The sequence below is a fragment of the Triplophysa rosa genome, linkage group LG9 (assembly GCF_024868665.1).
Source record: "Triplophysa rosa linkage group LG9, Trosa_1v2, whole genome shotgun sequence".
In the NCBI taxonomy this organism is placed as follows: domain Eukaryota; kingdom Metazoa; phylum Chordata; class Actinopteri; order Cypriniformes; family Nemacheilidae; genus Triplophysa; species Triplophysa rosa.
Window position 1 is genome coordinate 1,142,216 of NC_079898.1, and position 21,052 is coordinate 1,163,267.

The 21,052-nt window shown below is 40.4% G+C and overlaps 1 protein-coding gene across 3 annotated transcripts in view; it reads right to left on the reverse strand.

Annotated features, from left to right (window-relative positions):
• ppp4r3b (protein phosphatase 4, regulatory subunit 3B) overlaps nucleotides 1-17,668 on the reverse strand; it is a 41,557-nt gene extending 23,889 nt beyond the window's left edge. For all 3 annotated transcript variants that reach the window (XM_057341786.1, XM_057341785.1, XM_057341784.1), the window contains exons 1-3: nucleotides 16,917-17,668; nucleotides 16,514-16,569; nucleotides 16,331-16,429 (exon numbers count right to left, since the gene is read on the reverse strand). In XM_057341786.1, coding sequence (XP_057197769.1) covers nucleotides 16,331-16,429; nucleotides 16,514-16,569; nucleotides 16,917-17,043 — 282 coding nt within the window. In that variant the 5' untranslated portion in view covers nucleotides 17,044-17,668. The remainder of the gene's footprint in view (nucleotides 1-16,330; nucleotides 16,430-16,513; nucleotides 16,570-16,916) is intronic.
• Between the last annotated feature and the right edge of the window lie 3,384 nt (nucleotides 17,669-21,052).

Consider the following 21,052-nt stretch of genomic DNA (forward strand, 5'->3'; position numbering starts at 1 on the left):
CAAATTCGTGCTCCAGTGCAGTTGGCAATCAAACTATGCGTTCTGCACCTGAGCCAAATACAAAATATACTCCAAACATTCTTCTAAATTAACTTAATAACGAAATGAAAAGAAATATGAATAATTTGCCATTAAAAACAAAACTAAACTATTTTAATAGTTTCAGTTTCAAGGGATCGTCAGCATCTATTCCAAGGCTAGTCAACTCTGGTCCTGGAGGGCCAGTGATCTGCATAGTTTAGTTCCAACCCAAATTCAACACACCTGGTCATCATTTTCAAGTAGTTCTGAATACTTCAGCTTGGTCAGGTGTATTTAAGTAGTATTGGAACTTAACTCTGCAGGACACCGGCCCTCCAGGAGCCCAGTTGACTAGTAGGTTTGTTGTGATAGTTGGTGTCACCGGTGATACACAGTGTTTAAACCGCCTACCGAAATGCAAAAGTGCCTATTTGGAAATATTTTGGATTTAAACCCAGTGCCAACAGGGAACCTGAAAACATTAATAAGGCAACCTGTAAACTTTGCCTGATGACGGTGGTAGCATCCAGACTCCGGAGGTAACACTGTGAATTTACACGCACACCTTCAAGCGCAACACAAAAATGAGGCGGCCAAAATGGGTCACGCAGCAAAAAAATCGACCGTTTTTTATTTGATGGTTGCACGATGTGTGCAGTGGTTATTCGTTTTGTTGATAAAGGCACTTCATTTAACGTGAATGTTTTTAAAATAGTTTCTTAACTGTTTTTTTTGCATGGTGTGTGTGCAGTGATTATTCGTTTTGCAATAAAGGTGCGTGTAATATAAGCGAGTGTCGTACTGTTTTGTGTATTTTTATTAAGAAAAATAACGAACCCTTCATGAATTCAAGCTAATTCCACTGAACTGCCGCTAATTTAAGTCAAAGAGCACTTTTCCACCATCGCGCCGAATCATTCTCGTTGCTTAATCGTTCCACTCCGTGCTGATCCATGCCAGCCGGTACGAAAATGGTTTCATTTCCACCGCAGGGCTGATAACAGAAATTTTTAGAATGTAAATACAAACGCGTCACATGCTGCCTCGGTAACACAAGAGACTGAGCTATAACGGCTCTGCGCGCATTCATAAGCCCGATTCAGCTCGGTTATAGAACCGTGCTGAAAATTCCGAGCCGAGAACAGTTTGTAATCGTGTCGTGTCGAACCAGGCTCACGTAGAAACATAACTGTAACCGTTTCAGACTGTGCTTAGAACGATTCGGCGCGATGGTGTAAAAGCGCTCACAGTAAATCGAGACGTGTGCACGACCACATTTTCGGCCGCCTCGAAATCCCTGACACTCAAGCCTGGTGTGACCGGCACTACCGGTGTTTTTACACGTCGATTAACCGGTGGGAAAAATCCGTCACCGCAACATCCCTATTGACTAGCCCTGATCTACTCCAGTGGGGAGTGCAGTCTCTATTTTCTTTTTTCAGTTGAGCCCAGTTTGAATATGTATTTAAAAAGTTAACATCTAATGTTTTATCAGGCCTTTTATTTAATATTCTGAAACGAACCTATATGGAAAACGGTAATCTGACTGACAGCTAAAAATACTTTATTAGGCTACTGCTGCATTTTTGTTTACTAAAGCGTTACAGTAAAAGTAGGGTTGCTTTCGTCAACGTAAATGATCACGTGACGAAAATGAGACGAGACGTAAATGCTGGTCATGTGACGAAGACTATAATTAAATGTATAATGCAATTTTGTTGACGAATAAAAACGAGACTAAATGTGGTTTACAAAATAAAATCTATGCTAAAATGTCTAATTTTCGTTGACCAAAACGAGACGAAATGTTATAACGTTATTTCGTCTCGTTTAGTCGCGTTATTATTTTGCAGTATTTCTGTTTCCTGTGTCTCACTTCAGGGGCTGCATCAGGTCGCACTGCGCAGACGCAGTTGATGTTACTTCCTCAAGCCCCACTCGCGGCATTATTTAGAAGATGCAGCTGCAGTGAGTTAGCGTAAACGACAACAAACAAAGTGTAGTCTGACACAGAGAAAGGGACCGATGGCTGGGGTGCAGGATCAATTCGATTCTTAGATGCGGACGTGGACGATTCTGAATCGATTCACGAATGTCAAAAATCGATTTTCTAAATGTTAAATATTTGACGGCGTGCAAATAAGAGACAACGAAGATGGCGGAGAAAGAAATCCGAGCAGCTCACTTTACATTAAAAGCTCATGTATATATGGAGCCAGAAATATGACAAAACAATCTGAATTTGAATTTTGTAAATCTGAATTTTAGATAAGTGTAATTGCACAAAATTGAATATTTCTTGACATTCAATATAGTTCTGAATTTGATTTTTAATATTTTAATATGAATATTTAATATTAAATGTCTTAAATTGAATATAGAACAATTCAAAACGCAGAAATTCAGATTAAAATTCAGATTCAAGTTCAAAACGCAGAAATTCAGATTCAAATTCAAAACGCAGAAATTCAGATTCAAATTCAGATTCAAATTCAAATTCAGAAATGGTTCAGTGGGTAAGGTTAGCTTCCGGGTTCGACAGGGAAGAGTAGAAGATCTTGGAAAAGTCAAACGGAGCGCTTTGGCCACAATGGCCAGTTATTTGTTCTTATTATCCAATCAAACTCCAAACATGCTGTTTTGGAGAGTGGAACTTCTTACATTGCAATAAAAAGGATTTAAAATTTTCAAATTGCGACCATGCCCACAAGACTACACGGGTTGATCGTTTGTTGCTGCAGCATAGCCAAGCTCATATCGCTGCAATCTAGGCAGCTGCTCGGGATGTGTGCGCTCACTGCCTGCGTTTTTGCTTGCTGCCTTCACTGTTTGCGCTCACTCCCAGCGTTTGCTGTTGGTGCTTTTACCCACTGTGTGCTCAGTGCACACTCGCTGCCAGCTGCCCCACTATGCGCGCTGGCTTCCAGCGTTTGTGGGTGCATATACATTTAATATATTAGACATGTATACAATTTTTATAAAGAAAGTTTGTGGGTCCTGCAAAATCAATGACATACGTGGCACGCTGCAATAGAAGTTATGTATAACATTTAGTGCTTACAATAGAGAGAAAATTAATAAACTATGTAACTATGATAGGAATAAATGCTCTCTTGTTATCATTATCAAAATGTTTAATCTGTATGAAACAGAAAGTGCATAACCATACAAAAACACGAACATCATTGCTTTACTGATAAAACGGGAATATAACATAGATCGATAGATTTGTTGGTTCAGCAGAACGTCCAGTTGTTGAATGTGTTGTGTAGTGGTCTGGCACAGCAGTTAGGTGTGTGCTCCTTTCCTGACAAAGACTGGAATCGGCTCTAGTCATAAGAAAAAATCTTTACGCGTGTTGTGTCCAGATTGTTTCAGCTGTGTCCTGCATCAAAGTTATAGCATTTAAATACTATTACACACTATTTTTTATTACAAAAGTTATTCTTTCAGTCTGTAGCTTACATAGTTTATTAATTTTCTCTCTATTGTAGCACTAAATGTTATACATAACTTTTATTGCAGCGTGCCACGTATGTCATTGACTTTGCAGGACCCACAAACGTTCTTTATAAAAATTGTATACATGTCTAATATATTAAATGTATATGCACACACAAACGCTGGAAGCCAGCGCGCACAGTGGAGCAGCTAGCAGCGAGCGTGCACTAAGCACACTGTGGGTAAAAGCACCAACAGCAAACGCTGGGAGTGAGCGTAAACAGTGGAGGCAGCAGGCAAAAACGCAGGCAGTGGGCGCACACATCCCGCGCAGCTGCCTAAGATTGCAGCGATATGAGCTTGGCTATGCTGCAGCAACAAATGATCAACCTGTGTAGTCTTGTGGGCGTGGTCACAATTTGAAAAATTTAAATCCTTTTTATTGCAATGTAAGAAGTTCCACTCTCCAAAACAGCATGTTTGGAGTTTGATTGGATAATAAGAACAAATAACTGGCCATTGTGGCGAAAGCGCTCCGTTTGACTTTTCCCAGATCTTCTATTCTTCCCTGTCGAACCCGGAAGCTAACCATTAAATATTCATATTAAAATATTAAAAATCTAATTCAGAACTATATTGAATGTCAGGAAATATTCAATTTTGTGCAATTACACTTATCTAAAATTCAGATTTACAAAATTCAAATTCAGAACTATATTGAATGTCAGGAAATATTCAATTTTGTGCAATTACACTTATCTAAAATTCAGATTTACAAAATTCAAATTCAGATTGTTTTGTCATATTTCTGGCTCCATATGTATGGAAGCATTTTGGTTTCTATGAAGCTGAAGGTAAAATGGCCTCGACAAGACCCACATATGCAAGTTGGGTCAAGCTAAACTAACATATTTTGGAAACACGACAAACATGATAAACTATATTAAAGTCATAACAGGGCTCTGTGGTGAACCACAAGTAATATTAAAGGAGACATTCACCAAGGTACTGTACCTTTAAGAGAGGGAGGGGTTTTGGTGTTGTTCCGGTTTTGAGACGTGTGTGCTGATTTTTGGACTCACTCGCTGTTCGGTGTGAGATATATTAAAGTGGAGAGTAAGCGGACCCGACGCATCTTCCTCTCGTCTCCTCATTTATTGCACTCCACAAGTGGTGACCCTGACGCGAGTTGGATACGACTGAATTATGTCACACAATGACGGTAATGAAAATTACTAATGTCGGTGCTACCTGCGCCGCCACCGTCAAATTACCGGACTTTTGGCAGCACAACCCACGGCCGTGGTTTCAACACATCGAAGCCCAGTTCCAGCTGAGAGGAATAACACAGGAAGTTACAAAATATTTCCACGTGGTAGCGGCCTTAGATGCCTCGACAACAGCTAGGGCTATGGCGCTGTTAGAGGCTCCTCCGGTTGACGGCAAATACGACGCACTCAAAACGTTTCTGTTGAATCTCTTTGAGCTGTCGGAGAAGCAGACCACCTGTTGTCTCTGAACGGCCTTGGCGACAGTAAGCCGTCCGAGTTAATGGAGAGGATGATAGCTGTGGTGGGCGCAGCGGATCCCTTATTCCTTTTCGCCCACATTTTTCTGAGGCAGCTTCCAGTACCCGTGCGCACTGCGCTGGCCAGTTCCCCCTTCCCTTCCTCCAGAGACTACCAGGCGCTGGCTGTGGAGGCGGACAGGATTTTTCTCGCCAACCGGCAGCAGTTTGTCCATGTGCTGTTGCCCCCCAGCACACGTTTGCCCCGCTTGGCCTCCCGGAGGACGACCTGGACACCGCAGCTGCCGTGACGGCCCGCAGAGAGTGTGAGGACGGGTGGTGTTATTACCATTCCAGGTTTGGGGCCAAGGCCAAGCAGTGTCAGCCTTGCAGTTTTAGAGCCCAGGGAAAAGCCCGGGCCGGCGCTCATTAACAGCAATGGGCGCTGGCCGTGACTGCAAGCTATTATTCATCGCTGACACCTTGTCCGGCCGGCGGCTGCTGGTCGATTCTGGGGGCTCAACGCAGCATTCTGCCTGCGACGACTGTGGACACTATGGCTGGCGGGCATGGCCCTCCTATGGATGCCGCTAACGGCACACCCATTCGTACCTATGGCACGAGGTATGTGGAAGTGTGTTTCGGCGGGTGGCGTTTCGGCTGGGATTTCGTAATGGCCGCCGTATCTATGTCGCTCCTGGGGGCGGATTTCCTCTGCGCTTACAGACTGTTGGTGGATGTTACAAACTGCCGCCTGATCGACGCCCTTTCTTTTGCTTCGTACCCCTGCACGCTTGGAGGGGTGGGGGCGCTTTGTCTGTTGAATACGCTTGCCACCAGGGACCTGTATCAACGCCTGCTGTAGGGCTGTAACTAACGATTATTTTGATAATCGATTAGTTGGGCGATTATTTTTTCGATTAATCGGATAAAAATGTAATTACATCTTTTGCTTATAAGTAAATCAGATATGGGAAAAGTATACACAACTGAACTCATTAGCCTTCTCCCAAAATGTTGTGAATTTTTCCATAATTTACACACCTGGTGAGTTGATTCATGTGTGTCATATTAGAAGCAACTGACAATAGTCTCTCCCAAACGTGGGAGCGAGGGGAGGGTCGGCCAAGGAAATAATTTTTTTGTGCCATGAAAAGTGAGATATTTGTCATTCAAATGTAGTGAAGTACAGTAAAAAGTAAACAGAAAAAGTAATACTTAAGTACAAATACTCAAGAAGTGTACTTAAGTACAGTTCTCAAGTAAATGTACTTCGTTACCCACCTCTGAACTAAATAAACCACCAAATCAGGGTATTTAGCCTATTATGTACTTTGCAAAGTGCAAACGCCACAAATTGGGTTTTACTAATATAATCTTTAATTTTGTCATTTAAAACACCTCTCCCCTTTAAACTTTAAAACTGCGCAGCTTGAAGAGATGCAGGCAAAACACGTCTGACTCTAAAACTGCGCACCTCACACTGCACGGAGAGACGTATGCACCGAGAGACACGTCTGACTTTAAAACAGCACAACTTGTGCCGCACAGAGAGACGCATCCACGGAGAGACACGTGTGACTTTAAAACTGCGCACCTCGCGCTGCACTGAGAGACACGTGACTTTAAAACTGCGCACCTCGCGCTGCACTGAGAGACACGTGACTTTAAAACTGCGTACCTCGCACAGCACGGAGAGACACGTCTAACTTTAAAACTGCATCACTCGTGCTGCACGGAGAGACACGTGTGACTTTAAAACTGCGCACCTCGCGCTGCACGGAGAGACACGTGTGACTTTAAAACTATGCACCTCGCGCTGCACGGAGAGACACGTGTGACTTTAAAACTGCGCACCTCGCGCTGCACGGAGAGACACGTGTGACTTTAAAACTGCACACCTCGCGCTGCACGGAGAGACAAGTGTGACTTTTAAACTGCGCACCTCGCGCTGCACGAAGAGACGCATCCACAGAGAACCACATCTGACTTTAAAACTGCGCACCTCGCGTTGCACGAAGAGACGCATCCACGGAGAGACACGTGTGACTTTAAAACTGCGCAGCTCATGCTGCATGGTTTCGGCACACCGTCCGACCTCTCCTCGGACCGAGGTCCGCAGTTCACATCGGAGCTTTGGACTGCGGTTGCCGAGGTCCTGGGGGTGAAGGTCCACCATACCACAGCCTATAACCCACAGAGCAATGGACTTTGCGAGCAGTTTCATCGTGACATGAAGGCAGCGCTACGGGCCAGCCTTACGAGCTGCGACTGGGCTGACCGCCTCCCATGGGTCATGCTTGGCCTTCGCTCCGCCCCCAAAGAAGATCTGCAAGCCTCATCGGCCGAGCTGGTGTTCGGCCAGCCTCTGCGCGTTCCGGGGGAGTTTCTTCCAGATGTCACGGCCCAGTGCTCGGTGGCCTCTCATCGGGCTGTGTCCCGGGACATTGCCGGTGCTTTTGTTCCTATTCCCACGTCTCACCATGGTCTCCCCCAGTCATACGTGCCCAAGGATTTACCGTCAGCCAAGTATGTTTTCATCCGCCACGATGGCCATCGTACCCCGCTGCGGCCTCCCCCTACGATGGACCCTTCCGCGTCCTGGTGGGAGGGTCTAAGAACTTTGTTGTGGATATGGGGCCTGAGCCCCATGAGGCCTGAGCGGGTGGCGATAGACCGTCTCAAGCCTGCTCATGTGGATATTAGTAAACCACTTCAGCTGGCCCAGCCTCCTCGGCGAGGGCGCCCCCCTGCAGCAGCCTGGGCCCCTGCCCTGCCCTTGGCCCTTCGCCCCTCTCCTGTTAAGCGAAGCCGTTATGGCCGCCTGATACGCCCCCCTATACATTGACTTTTATAAACACTGTAAAAGATGTTCTGTTTTGCAAGTATGAATAGAGACCTATGTTTTTTTTGGGGTACCTGTTCGGTCTGGCCTGTTTTTAGGGGTGAATTCTGGGGGGGCCTGTGTGGCGAACCACAAGTAATATTAAAGGAGACATTCACCAAGGTACTGTACCTTTAAGAGAGGGAGGGGTTTTGGTGTTGTTCCGGTTTTGTGATGTGTGTGCTGTTTTTTGGACTCACTCGCTGTTCGGTGTGAGATATATTAAAGTGGAGAGTAAGCGGACCTGACGCATCTTCGTCTCTTGTCTCCTCATTTATTGCACTCCACAGCTCGACATTAACGCTTGTCGGGGCAAGTGAATGTTTTGTATGGGCGAGTGAGAGAGAATTTTACGTGCCCGAACAGACAAGTAACTTGAAAAAAAACATGAGAATAATTATGTAGAATAATAAGAATATGTGCATTAGACAGAGCTGCATGTTTGTCATGGTTGTGCTTGTTTGTGTGTAATAATAATCAATGCGCAGTCCACGTAACTAGATGCAGAGCGGAATCCTGTTATGTAAATGTTTATCTGGCTGTTCTGCGTGTCTGAGTGAATTATGTGCACAGTATTTATCTGCGTCTGCACTGTATGAGGATATGAACAAATTAACTTCATTTCCAGAGTTGCTCTGAGAGTTTATTTTACGAGCGTTTTACTGTTTGAGTGAATCTATTGTATTGTAAAAACACAATAGTATCTAAGAATTTTACCGCAGTTTACTATAGTAAATACTATAGTATACTACAGTAATTTATGTCGACAAATATACCTCTATTGTATAGTAAAAAAGGAAAAACACACAAATTAGAAAAATTAAAACAAATTTAGGTAGGGTTAAAATGATATGGCCCTAATTTATCCACCTGTATGTAACATGAATGTCTTTTGTCAGTTACCTGCCTATTCATGTCATGAACTGCACTTGCATCATTTTTTTACTAGTCAACCGACGATTTATACCTGTGCTCCTATTGTTTGGCCTGTGCTACCAAACTTCAAACCTCTCTAGCTCCAGTGCTATGTGCAAAAAAAGTCTGCATTAATTTACTGCATTCTGTATGCTACTACAGGGCTCTGAGGACAGTCACTCTTTTCCTGTTGGTTCTTTGCAATGCTGGCAAATGTAACCTTCCAGTTGACTTGCCAAATCACTTCCATTTGTTTTATTAATAAAGGATATTGGAAGTAAAATCGGTCTGGGTAATGACAAATACTTAGATTTTAATAGTCACAAAGCAAGAAAAAGAAAATTTGCATTGGAAAAAAGATGCATCGAGAATCGTTTTATCATCACATCGCAGCCCTCTGAATCGTAATCGAATCGCATCGTGACGTGACTAGAGATTCCCACCCCTACCGATGGCCGTAGATTTAAATCAGAGCATCTTCCGTGTCTGGAATGGATGTATTCTTGAGTCTATAAGGTAACAATAGTGTTTCACGGCTGTTTGTTTTGCATCCAAATAGATTTAATATCTTGAAATGTATTAAATTAACATGACGTACATCATTGTAATGTCTTTATCTGTACAGTTGGATCATTGAATCAGTGTATACTGTACACAGTGAGTTCGCCAGTATGAACGCACGACTCGCACATGAATGACTCATTTGAACCGATTCATTTAACCTATTGAACTTTTCAGTCACTAACGAATATAAGAGATCATTGAATCATTTAAAGTGAACCACAGAGAATGCGAGATGTGAATGAGCTTTGCTCATTTAGAAAGACTGGTTCATTCAGTTGGCTATTGTGGGCTGAAAAGTTAGTTGAAAATGATAGAAAAGCTTTATTTGTAGGGATGCACCGAATCTAACATTCTTGGCCGAAGCCGAACATGATGTGAAACACTTGGCCGAAGGCCGATTAATACTGAACACCGAATATGGTTTTTGCATTTCTTCTATTTATTAAGCTATTTTTTCACTATTGCACAAACTGAATAGTCAAAATTTGCTTTTAAAAATTTCTCTTGCTTTTCAATAAAATACAATACAACTTAATATAAAATTGAGCAAAACAAAATACATTAAAACAAAACATTTAATAGCCTATATTAATTAGGCCTATAACTGACTGCTAAAAGAATGTCATGTAAGTTACTCTGTACCCCTACAACAAAACAGTTCATTAAAAACTGTCATTCCACATTAGGCCTATAAACTAAAAATACGAATAAACTAAAACTGTTGGATTATTATAGGCTACGTTGCAAAATGATTTTAAGAAAAAAAAACATCGAACGCAAGCAATTCTGACTGATGCTGACTGACAACCATATCAGTTCACGTCTCTCCTCCAAACTCCGCCCACAGAAGCTGACTGTTCTCTGGTGCACTCGTGGCCGGGATGCACAGAACATACTTTGACAAGTTGTTTAGTACAGGGAACTGTGTGCGCGCGACCACTGTATGACGTCAAAGGATGTCGCGAGCGGCGGGGCTACTGTCAGACAGCCCGCTCCCGTCTGAAGTACACAAGTTACCGACCGGTAAAGACGCTTTCATTCGGAAATTTACTTCCATGCGGCATGTCCCGTGCTGTGTCTTTTTCTGACACCTTAAAACACACACTGCCAAAATGTTTGTGGCATTAATAAAGCGCACGTCTCTCTCTCTCTCTCTCTCTGCGCTGGTTGCTAGTTGATCGTTTCTCGAGTCATGTTCGGTAAAATTTATTCGGCCATTTCACATATTCGGCCGAATACCGAACATGCGTTTTTTGCTATTTTCGGCCGAATATATTCGGTGGCCGAACATTCGGTGCATCCCTATTTATTTGATAAAAAAAACATTTCTGTTTGGTTGAATAAAACTTAATAGTTTTATATAACTTCATAATTGTCATTTTCATCTAATTTTATTAGAACTTTAATATGTCAAAGTCACTTTGGTTAAGCCACTTACATGTGCACTTACAAGGTACATGTGCATGTACAAGATCAGGATGGCACCACCTCCGCCTCATTTTGAGCCAGGAAAAACCCTGTATACCAGTAGAAATTCTCCCCAAGATAGGAAATAATCTTCCTGTGATATAAACGATAAATCCTAGTTGATGACGTATCTCTAGACCCATTCACAGCTCCTATGCGGAGTGAAAACGGGTATAGCGGAAGGCTTACGTGAAGAGAGAGAAAGAGGAGCTCTAACTCTCCTGAAGGATGGCACTGTAGATGCATCCCAGTTAATGTTTAGTTTCACTTTTGTTTTATTTCATTCGTTAGTTAAATATTTGTTGATAGTCATAATACATTAAAGGGGACATTTCATGAAAATCGGACTTTTTCAATGTTTAAGTGCTATAATCGGGTGTCTGGTGCATCTACCAACTCAGAAAACGTGAAAAATGACAATCCAGTAACTTTGTTTACGTGAGCCTATCTCTGCAAGCCTGTGAGAAAACGAGCCGTTCAGATTTCACTCGCTTTCTGACGTAGGTAGTCGTTCTTATTATAATATTACCGCCCCCTTTTCTGAAAGTGTCCACCCATGGCGCTGCCGCCATTTTTGTTTTCGCAAGCGACATATGTGAATTAGTTCCGACACCATGGCAAAAGTAAGCAAAGCATGCTAAGTGTTGTGTTGTTGGCTGCACAGAGCAGCACAGAACAATGTTCCCAGCCTGACAGGACAGCAATGGATTTATTTTGTTTTCAATGGAAATCCACCAGACTGAACGAGGCAAAGCTGCAAATAAAGACATTGTAAGTACCGTTATTTTTTAAGTAAGACCTCAGGGACCTGTGGCAACTTAAAAGTAGGTAAAACGTCATTGTGAAACGTTTGTCTGTTCACTCATAGAAAGCAATGTGTGTGGCTTGTAAACACGCAACAGGATTGTCCTGTGTAACCTTACTTTCACTTAGAGAACACGCGATGCGTTTGTCTTGAGTTTCTTCACTTATAGAAAGCAGTGTGTATGGTCTGTAAACACAAGATGGGTCTGTCATGGGTACTTTCACTTATAGAAAGCAGTGTGTATGGTCTGTAAACACGCGATGGGTCTGTCATGGGTACTTTCACTTATAGAAAGCAGTGTGTATGGTCTGTAAACATGCGACCGGTTTGTCATGTGTAATTTCGCATGTAGAAAACATGACACCTTGGTTAGGAGTCTGTTCGCTTTTAGAAAACAATGTGTTTGGTGTTTAAAGACGGAAACAGCGTTTCTCATTCGCTTTATGTGACTCTTCTTTTGTCGATGGAAGCACAGGCTCACAGCCCTGGCTGAGTTTTCTGTAAAAAGGGGGCGGAGACTAGCAGCTCATTTGCACTTAAAGAGACACACACCAAAACAGCGCGTTTCTCCTCACATGCAAAACTGGGCAATTAGAGCATGGTATAATAAAAGATCTGCGGTGTATTTTGAGGTGAAACTTCACAGACACATTCTGTGGACCCTTATGATTTATATTACATTTGTGTAAAAGTAGAAAGAAACCTCTCCTTTAAAACACAGCAACATTTAGTTTGGCTTTATAAACATTCATTAGATGTTATGTGTGTGTGCGCATTGAGCGCAAGTTGTTTAATATGATGTCTTGCTTGCTTCATACTGCACGCGTGAGCGTGCCGTGCGCAGCGCACTACTGCCTGTTTCCTTTCAGTACAAAATGCCAGTTTGTATTAGTGTTGTCAAAAATATTGATATTTCGATACGTATCGATACTGAGAAATCTGAAACGGTTCCAATACGCATGTCCCACGTATCGATACCAGCTGCGCGTTCCCGCTCTCTTTCTCTTTTCCGTCAGTGAGTTAACACACACTGCATGTGAACGCATAACAACAGAGCTCCGCATCCTCCCACAGACTCGACTCGTTTGTGGCGTTAAATAGTGTTAATGTTATAAAAGATGGCCAGTCTCAGTAACACATCAGGCGTGGTGCACGCTCGTTACGCTTCCCATGTTTACCATAGCGCTCTATGTGTGTGCGCTGATCAATAATTTCACCCACTCGTTTCATTCGCCCTGGTTATATGTTGTTTATGTTAGTACAGAGTCTCCGCAACAGTTCTCATGTTTAATGCACGCGTTTCTGTCTTTATGTGCGCTCATCAATGATTTCATCCACTCGTCTCGATCACTCTAGTTAAGTTGATGTTTGAAATGATGCTGGTGCGGGTAAAGTCTCCGCAACAGTTCTCGCGTGTGATACACGTTTGCACTTCCGTGTTTACCATCACGCTCTATGTGTGTGCGCTGATCAATGATTTCATCCACTCGTTTCATTCGCTCTGGTTAAAAGTTGTTAATGTTAGAAAGATGTCCAGTGCGGAGTCTCTGCAACACTTCTTGCGTTTAAAGTTTGCGTTTCTGTCTATATGTGCGCTGATAATGATTATAGTATGGGCCTATGTGAATAAAAGCCAATTTAGCCAAATAAAAAAAATTGAATCATAAAAATGTAGGCTATTAACTAACAATGAATGAGCAATAAATTTGATCAAGTATTTATTAATCTCTTTTAAATGTTAGTTAAAAAATACAACTATTTATGTAAGCTCCCCTGTTGAAAAAAACAGCATATGCTGGGTAAGGTATGTTTTGATCGATGCTGGTTTGATCTTAAACCAGCTAAGGACCATCTTAAATCAGCATATGACCAGCTTAAACCAGCACATGAACAGTTTAAACCAGCACAAACCAGCATCAAAACATACCAAACCAGCATAGGCTGTTTTTTTCAACAGGGTCTGGTCCATTAATACTGACAAATACAACTTTGATTTTAAATAGTAAATGTATTAGAAAAATTAACATTAGATTAACAATCAATAAATAATGTAAAAATATACCTCATGGCCAAGTCTTGTGCAATTTAACTTCAAATAAAAATTAAAAAATTTAGGGCCTTATTGCTATGGCAGTTTATTCCCCGTGGTATCGAAAATGGTATCGAATATCAATATTTTTTTAGATATTGAATTGAAGTTAGAAATTCCAGTATCGTGACAACACTAGTTTGTATTACGTTATTTTAAATGCATTTATGAGCGTATAACAACATAGATTATATAATTTGATTTCTTTTATCCGCATTTTTCTGTTCTCTTTCTGTAGTGCGAGTTACAGACAGATAATCACGCTTACAGATTCACACAGTTCAGGAGAGAGTGATTGACAGCGTGATGCGATCGTTTCCACCCAACAATATACAGGTGCTGGTCATATAATTAGAATATCATCAAAAAGTTGATTTATTTCACTAATTCCATTCAAAAAGTGAAACTTGTATATTATATTCATTCATTACACACAGACTGATATATTTCAAATGTTTATTTCTTTTAATTTGATGATTATAACTGACAACTAATGAAAATCCCAAATTCAGTATCTCAGAAAATTAGAATATTACTTAAGACCAATACAAAGAAAGGATTTTTAGAAGTCTTGGCCAACTGAAAAGTATGAACATGAAAAGTATGAGCATGTACAGCACTCAATACTTAGTTGGGGCTCCTTTTGCCTGAATTACTGCAGCAATGCGGCGTGGCATGGAGTCGATCATTTTTGGCATAAAAGAAAAATCGATAATTTTGACCCACACAATGTATTTTTGTCTTTTACTAAAAATGTTCCCGTGCTACTTAAGACTGGTTTTGTGATCCAGGGTCACAAATGGTCTCATTTTGAGACTAATTTAACTGCCAATGCGATCAGTTTTTCTTAATGGTTGCACCGGTACGGCTCCCAAATTGATCAATATATCACTTTTGCGGGTGTAAAAAGAGGCGCATTTCATGCTATGATGAAGCGGAAGGACTGACAGAGCAAACGAGTGAAGCGCTCAATCTTGCAACTCAAATATGTTTTGCCGCCTGCAGAATACAAGAATTTCACAGTCTTAGGTACAAAAAAGATAACGAAATGTGTTGCGAGTATTGCATGCATGTGAAGCTAATGCAGGAAACATGCGTTTAAACTTTAAGCACTAAACTATTGTATAAAGCTCTCTAACAATACTGCAAAGCATACAAAACGTTATACATCGCTCTAAATCCTATTTATTTGTAATTCGCTATTGATAGAAGCCAAACGTGTATCAATGCAGCTTTCATGAAGAATAATCACTAAAAGCCTTCAGGTCTCGCGGGTTGTTTGAGATATGCGCGCGCCCAGAGAGTCAGAGCACATAATACTAAACGGAGTTCTCTTTCACGCCTTCTTACTCTGAAACGGACATATAAACACAAAATAACGTCAACATTCTCATATTAACAAGAATCCTTTTAAAAGTATTCAGTTTCGTGAACAAACAGTTGGGAAACAAAACATGTCTGTTCCAGTATATTGTGCGAGTGTTTTTACACCTTCTCTGTACATAAACTTGTTGTTGGACAATCCATAAACCAAAGTAGGACCTTAAAAATCCCTAGTTATGTACTCTTTAACATCATAATAACATGTGGACTCTGTGTTTAGCCTATATATGTTCTATAAATTAGCTAATATGGGCAGTATGTTTTATTAGCGGCTTTTTCATCTGTGCGAGATCAAATGCGTTCTTAAGATTGTTCGTCCATTGCTTTCTATTCGCTTTTTTTTTTAAACACAATGCTTGGCTTTCTAAATAAAAACATGATATAATGTAGGCTATCTGGTTTGTTGATCGGCTATAAGCTAACCTAATTATAACTTGTAAGCTTAAATTGCGACAATTAAAAAAACAATGTTTTTTTCAACCAACATCATTTAAATAAACAAATAATGAAACATTTGTTTTTAAGCTTTAAATTAATTGTTGTTAAATATTTGAAGTTTCATGATTTCAGTGTAGCCGCTAAAACGATCCAGTCAGGGTTGGCGCATCAGCAAATGCAGAAATATGAATGATCATAAGTCTGTAAGGAAAGTGGAACACATATGCCTGTTTTAGCTACATTAAATATTGGATATGAACAGTTTGATTAATAGCCTACATAATGTATTACATAGGCCCTACGCAAAGTTTTTGGACCGCCTTCTAGCCCATTCTTAGTTTTAGACTAGTCGACTACCCTGTTACAAAACCTTTGTTTATACGACTGTCAAATTAGTCGTAGCGCATTTCTCTACTGTGAATGGTGTTATATTTATATCGTCATTTGTATCGTTATCGCAATAAATACCGGAAATCCTCATGATAGAGTCTTAGGGCCATATTGCAAATCTCTCGAGCTCCTAAAATTTTAATTCAGGGGCAACAGTGTTCCTATTGAAAAAAGTTAGTCTGGAGCCCTGGTTCAAGGTGACCTGCTCTAGCCGGATGAGCGGCTGGAATGAGAGACTTGTGAAGGTCACGACTGACCAGTCAGCATGGCCTTTAACAGAGAGCCGTGTAATAATACTTCTGAAGTGACAGCGTTTTATTAATTGTTGCTTTGCAAACAAAAGGTTAAACGTCTGATCAAACTTGAGTGCAGTTCCTCTGCGAATCAACTGTAAATCACAACACAGAACATGTAAAGCAGACGAACCTGACAGATCTTCTCCCAGATTTCATCACAGCCAGCTTTCTCTTGAAAACTCAGAGCCAGGTCGTAGTTTTCAGCTTCAGACCAAACGATGAGTGTGTCCTGAGGAGGTCAACATCACAACACACTCTTAAAGGCGTGCGCACACACAGAACATGTGGAATGGAGGCACGAGACGGTGCTCACCTGTTGTTTCTGATAGGCGGTGTTGGGCTTGATTTTAGACTCCAGTAATACTGATCCTACAGAAGACCACAAAAGAAGAAGAAAAGAAGTTAACAAAAAAAATTTAACAGCGATCATGGTGAACTATGAGATGTACTTCCATGAAAAGCAACTCGATGAACGGCGCTCTGTGACGTTTAACATTTCAGGACAAATAAAATACCTGCGATAAATCTTTACCTTGAAAAAAAGATCAGGAATTTCGTTTAGAGATTGGTTCATCTCAAGTTAACAGTTGTTTGCTGTTGTGAGTGACCGTATCATAAATAAACGTGTTGTGAAGAACATTCCCCCATTGTGAAACAGCAGCACTAATCCAGAACTATAACACACGTGATAAAAACAGAAAGGAGGTTTACATTACCGTCGGTTTCAGCAGTGACGGTCAGTGTTGTGTCCTTCAGTGTGTCCACATGTCCAGTCCCTCTGTCCTCCCACTGTCTGTCCTCATTCAGAGTATAAACCTTCACACGACGACGAGTCTCGCTCATCTTCACCACAATCAACTAACTTAACAACACCGGCACAACTTAAACGCTATTAGCAGTCATATTCAGCAGCCGGAAAAACCATCACGGTCTCTCAGTCACCGTTACCTCACTAAATAACGTTAAATAACCCAAACCCCAACCTCAGCTTACTAACAACAACACGAGTTTACCTATAAAATCACCGCGATCTTCAGACAGCTAACTTAACCCGATCTCATCCACACCGGCCTTCAGACCTCAGAAAACAAACACGTTCGCTGAATTGTTTATCAACGTTGACCTTTAAACTGTCTTATCAAAATATCTCTTCATTCTCTTTAAAATCTTCACCCGAATATTCATCCACACAAACACTTTTTGGTTGACCTTAACGTAAATCTCAAGAAAACCGGCGCAGGAAAGCCTTACTGACTGCAGTACATAAACTGATCGAGAGAATAAAAGCGTACGCACACACTATATTACAAACGAGACGATGCGCGCGCTCACTGACGTTACACTTCTATTGTCTCATTTAGATGCGTGTAAATTTCATCTGGTTTAATCATCACAGTATTTCTGTGAGTGTTTGTCTATCTTTCGATCGCCGCCATCTTGCATTTCTTGCACCTGATCGTCGGTTAGTGAGATGCCCCGGGGTTTCCGTGCACGGGCTACGGCAGCCGTTTCAGGACACGCACACAAAACATCAGTTACCATGGTGACAGCAGGCTTGTTCGACTTCACGCTGCACGCAAAACCGGAGGCGGCAATTCTAGGGACCTCATTTCTAGGACCCAAGGTCTGTGTCCGAAATAGCCCCCTATGATGGGATCAGAATTGTTGCAATATTTGAGGGGACATGCATTTTTAGTGGTGTCCGAATTCATAGTAAACATTATTGAGTGCACTCATTCAATCCCATGGTGCATAATAACGAGGGCACAACCGATGTCCCAGCAAACACAGAACGTTCCTAACGTTAGTTTTTGGTTCCTTTTTGGGAACCAAAAAATAACGTTCTAAGAACTTTTTTCAGGTTTTATTTTTTCCAACCAGAAAATAACGTTCCCAGAACGTTGTAGGCTGATTTTTTTTTAAATAACCAGAAAATAACGTTCCCTGATGTTTATTTTTTGGTTATTTTTTGAAACCAGAAAATAACGTTCCATGATGGTTATTTATTGGTTATTATTTTGCAACCAGAAAATAACGTTCCCTGATGGTTATTTTTTTGCAACCAGAAACCCAGCTAACATTAGCTGCGTTTACATGGACCAATGTAATCCAATTAAAAATCCAATCCGAATGAAATTTCAGTCGGATTGTATGGCTGGTTTATACCGTTTGTAATCCGCTTGATATGACATGTCACTTGATCAGATTAAAAACCGAAGTAGGAAATTGTGCGCATGTGCAAAGACGACGCTGGCTCGTACAGACGTAAAGGCGTATGACGCACGGAACGGAGCAGCTGTTGCTAAATAAACCAAAAACCATAAATCTGACAAAGCGGTACAAATATCCATTGTCATCTCTAAATGAACATATGAATGTTTCTATGCATTTAAAATGTCTTAACTGATTCCCTGGAGTGAGTTTTTAACCGCAATTTCTCAGTTCCTTTTTTAAACAAGATACATTTGCGGATGTACAAACATACTGTAGGCTAAAATATCTAATCATAAAATTTAATCAGTAAACTACTGAATATTTATTTTATTTATCGTTTATTTACATGTGCTTTAGAAGGATTAACTGTTTTCACCATAAGTCGCTGTAACCACCTTGCTTCATTGATATGTAGACATTATTTTGCGTTTATGAATTGTACATTATTATGCTGGTGTCTGTGACATAAAATAAATACATCTGTGCTTATAACATTGTTTGAGTAGCCGTTTTGTGAATATTATATTTATAATTATTATGTCTCTGTTTACCGTTAATGCTGATATATGAATCAGCATATTATCATTTCTAAAGTTTGGTATTTGTTGTTGCTAAACATTTATTTTAATTATTGTTTGCCTGCAGACGCTCTGGTGGGTGTTGGTAGTTTTGTCATGGTTTACCATGGTAAAACCGCATCTGATGAGCTCGTGCTTCATTGGCACGAGACATACTGTATCTCTGCCTTTATAGCCTAAACTGTAAATTTTTTTCGTGCCGTTTGTAAAATAAAATATACACAACATGTGCTTTAAAACACGGTTTTAGTGGGTTATTTAGGTGAACACTTGTGCAGTGTGCGCATGTCAGCAGATTATATCGGATTTGAAGCTTGTCATGTAAACACGCACATCGATCAGATCACTTAAATTTACATTTAATGTAAACACTACATTCAGATTGCACAATCTGAATAAATTCAATCCGATGAGTTCATGTAAACGCAGCTAATTTTTGGTTCCCCACAACGTTCCCTAACGTTAGTTTTTAGTTCCCAGAACGTTTTTTTTTTTAGGTTCGGTTTTGGTTCTCCAGGAAAGTTTTCTTTACAGAAATAGAACGTTAGTTTCTGGTTCCGATAACGTTCTGGGTAACCAAACACTATTGTTAGGGGAACGTTCCCAGAACGTTAGCCTAAAATATTTTTCTCGGGTCCGTTTGGCCTCACTACACGATAGTAATAAATACATCCATGCTGTGTTTTTATCCATCACTTGTCTAATCTAATTAAAATACATCACCCCACACAATATGGAGGATGAAATCAATGCATTAGATTATTCTTTTAGCCTAATAATTCCTTTTTCATTGCTGAAGTAGCCTAATTTTCGATTTAAACAGCACATTATATCATTTCTATTAAAACCACACTGTGTGTAGGCCTAACGTTACCTCAACATCAGACATTATAGATATTTAAATAAAATAACCAATGACCTCAACACAATATTTAAAGCAGATTTTTATTGACAGAAGAATAAACATTTAATTATCTTCAGGCTAACAATATTCTTGTCTCATCGCTACAGCGCGGCTCCGTCTTTAGATATAACAATCAAAAGCCCTGAGTTTCAGTCCTTTCATCATGGTCTGTTGATTTAGATGTGTCAAATCAATCGAAAATCACGAAAATATAAGTTTACTCTCAAATCTGTACGTTTTTAAATAAAAAAATAAAATAAATAAACCGCTAAACTAATGTGTTAGTGGGTGAGGTAAAACGAAACGACCGTTATTTTTTAAATGATGGGAGTGCGCGGCAGTCAGAGCGTATGCACGTGCTCGAGCGCACACACATACAGTAACAGACAACCACACTAAAGAAATACACATGGATTTATATGATTGTATTTTCATTTAGCTTAACTAGTTTATTATTTTCAGCCATTAAAGGACACATTTATTAATTTCATTTGGTCAGTATAACATGTGTTAATGCAATCTTATAATTTCTGTATTGCACATGTCACTGACGTTTACCAGTTTTGACTATTTTTACCATTAAAAAATAACCAAAAAAGAACCATCAGGGAACGTTATTTTCTGGTTTCAAAAAAAGAACCAACAGGGAACGTTGTTTTCTGGTTATTTTCTGGTTGCAAAAATAACCAATAAATTACCATCAGAGAACGTTAGTTTCTGGTGATTTTCTGGTTTAAAAAAATAACCATCAGGGAACATTATTTTCTGGTTGCAAATAAATAACCATCAGGGAACGTTGTTTTCTGGTTATTTTCTGGTTGCAAAAAATAACCAATAAATAACCATAAGAGAACATTATTTTTGGTTATTTTTAAAAAACCAGCCTGCAACGTTCTGGGAACGTTATTTTCTGGTTGCAAAAAAAATACAACCTGAAAAGAACGTTCTTAGAACGTTTTGGTTCCCCCAAAAAATAACCTAAAGGGAACCAAAAACTAAGGTTAGGGGAACTGGTTTTATTTTCTCTTAACGCGCACATTTATCATTGTTTTTAATTCCTTTCTTGACCTAATTATTATTGAAAGTGTTTGTGTATTTTGAATGATAATAATAAACACATGCAGTACTTTTGTCCACTTTGACAGACATCATGCAA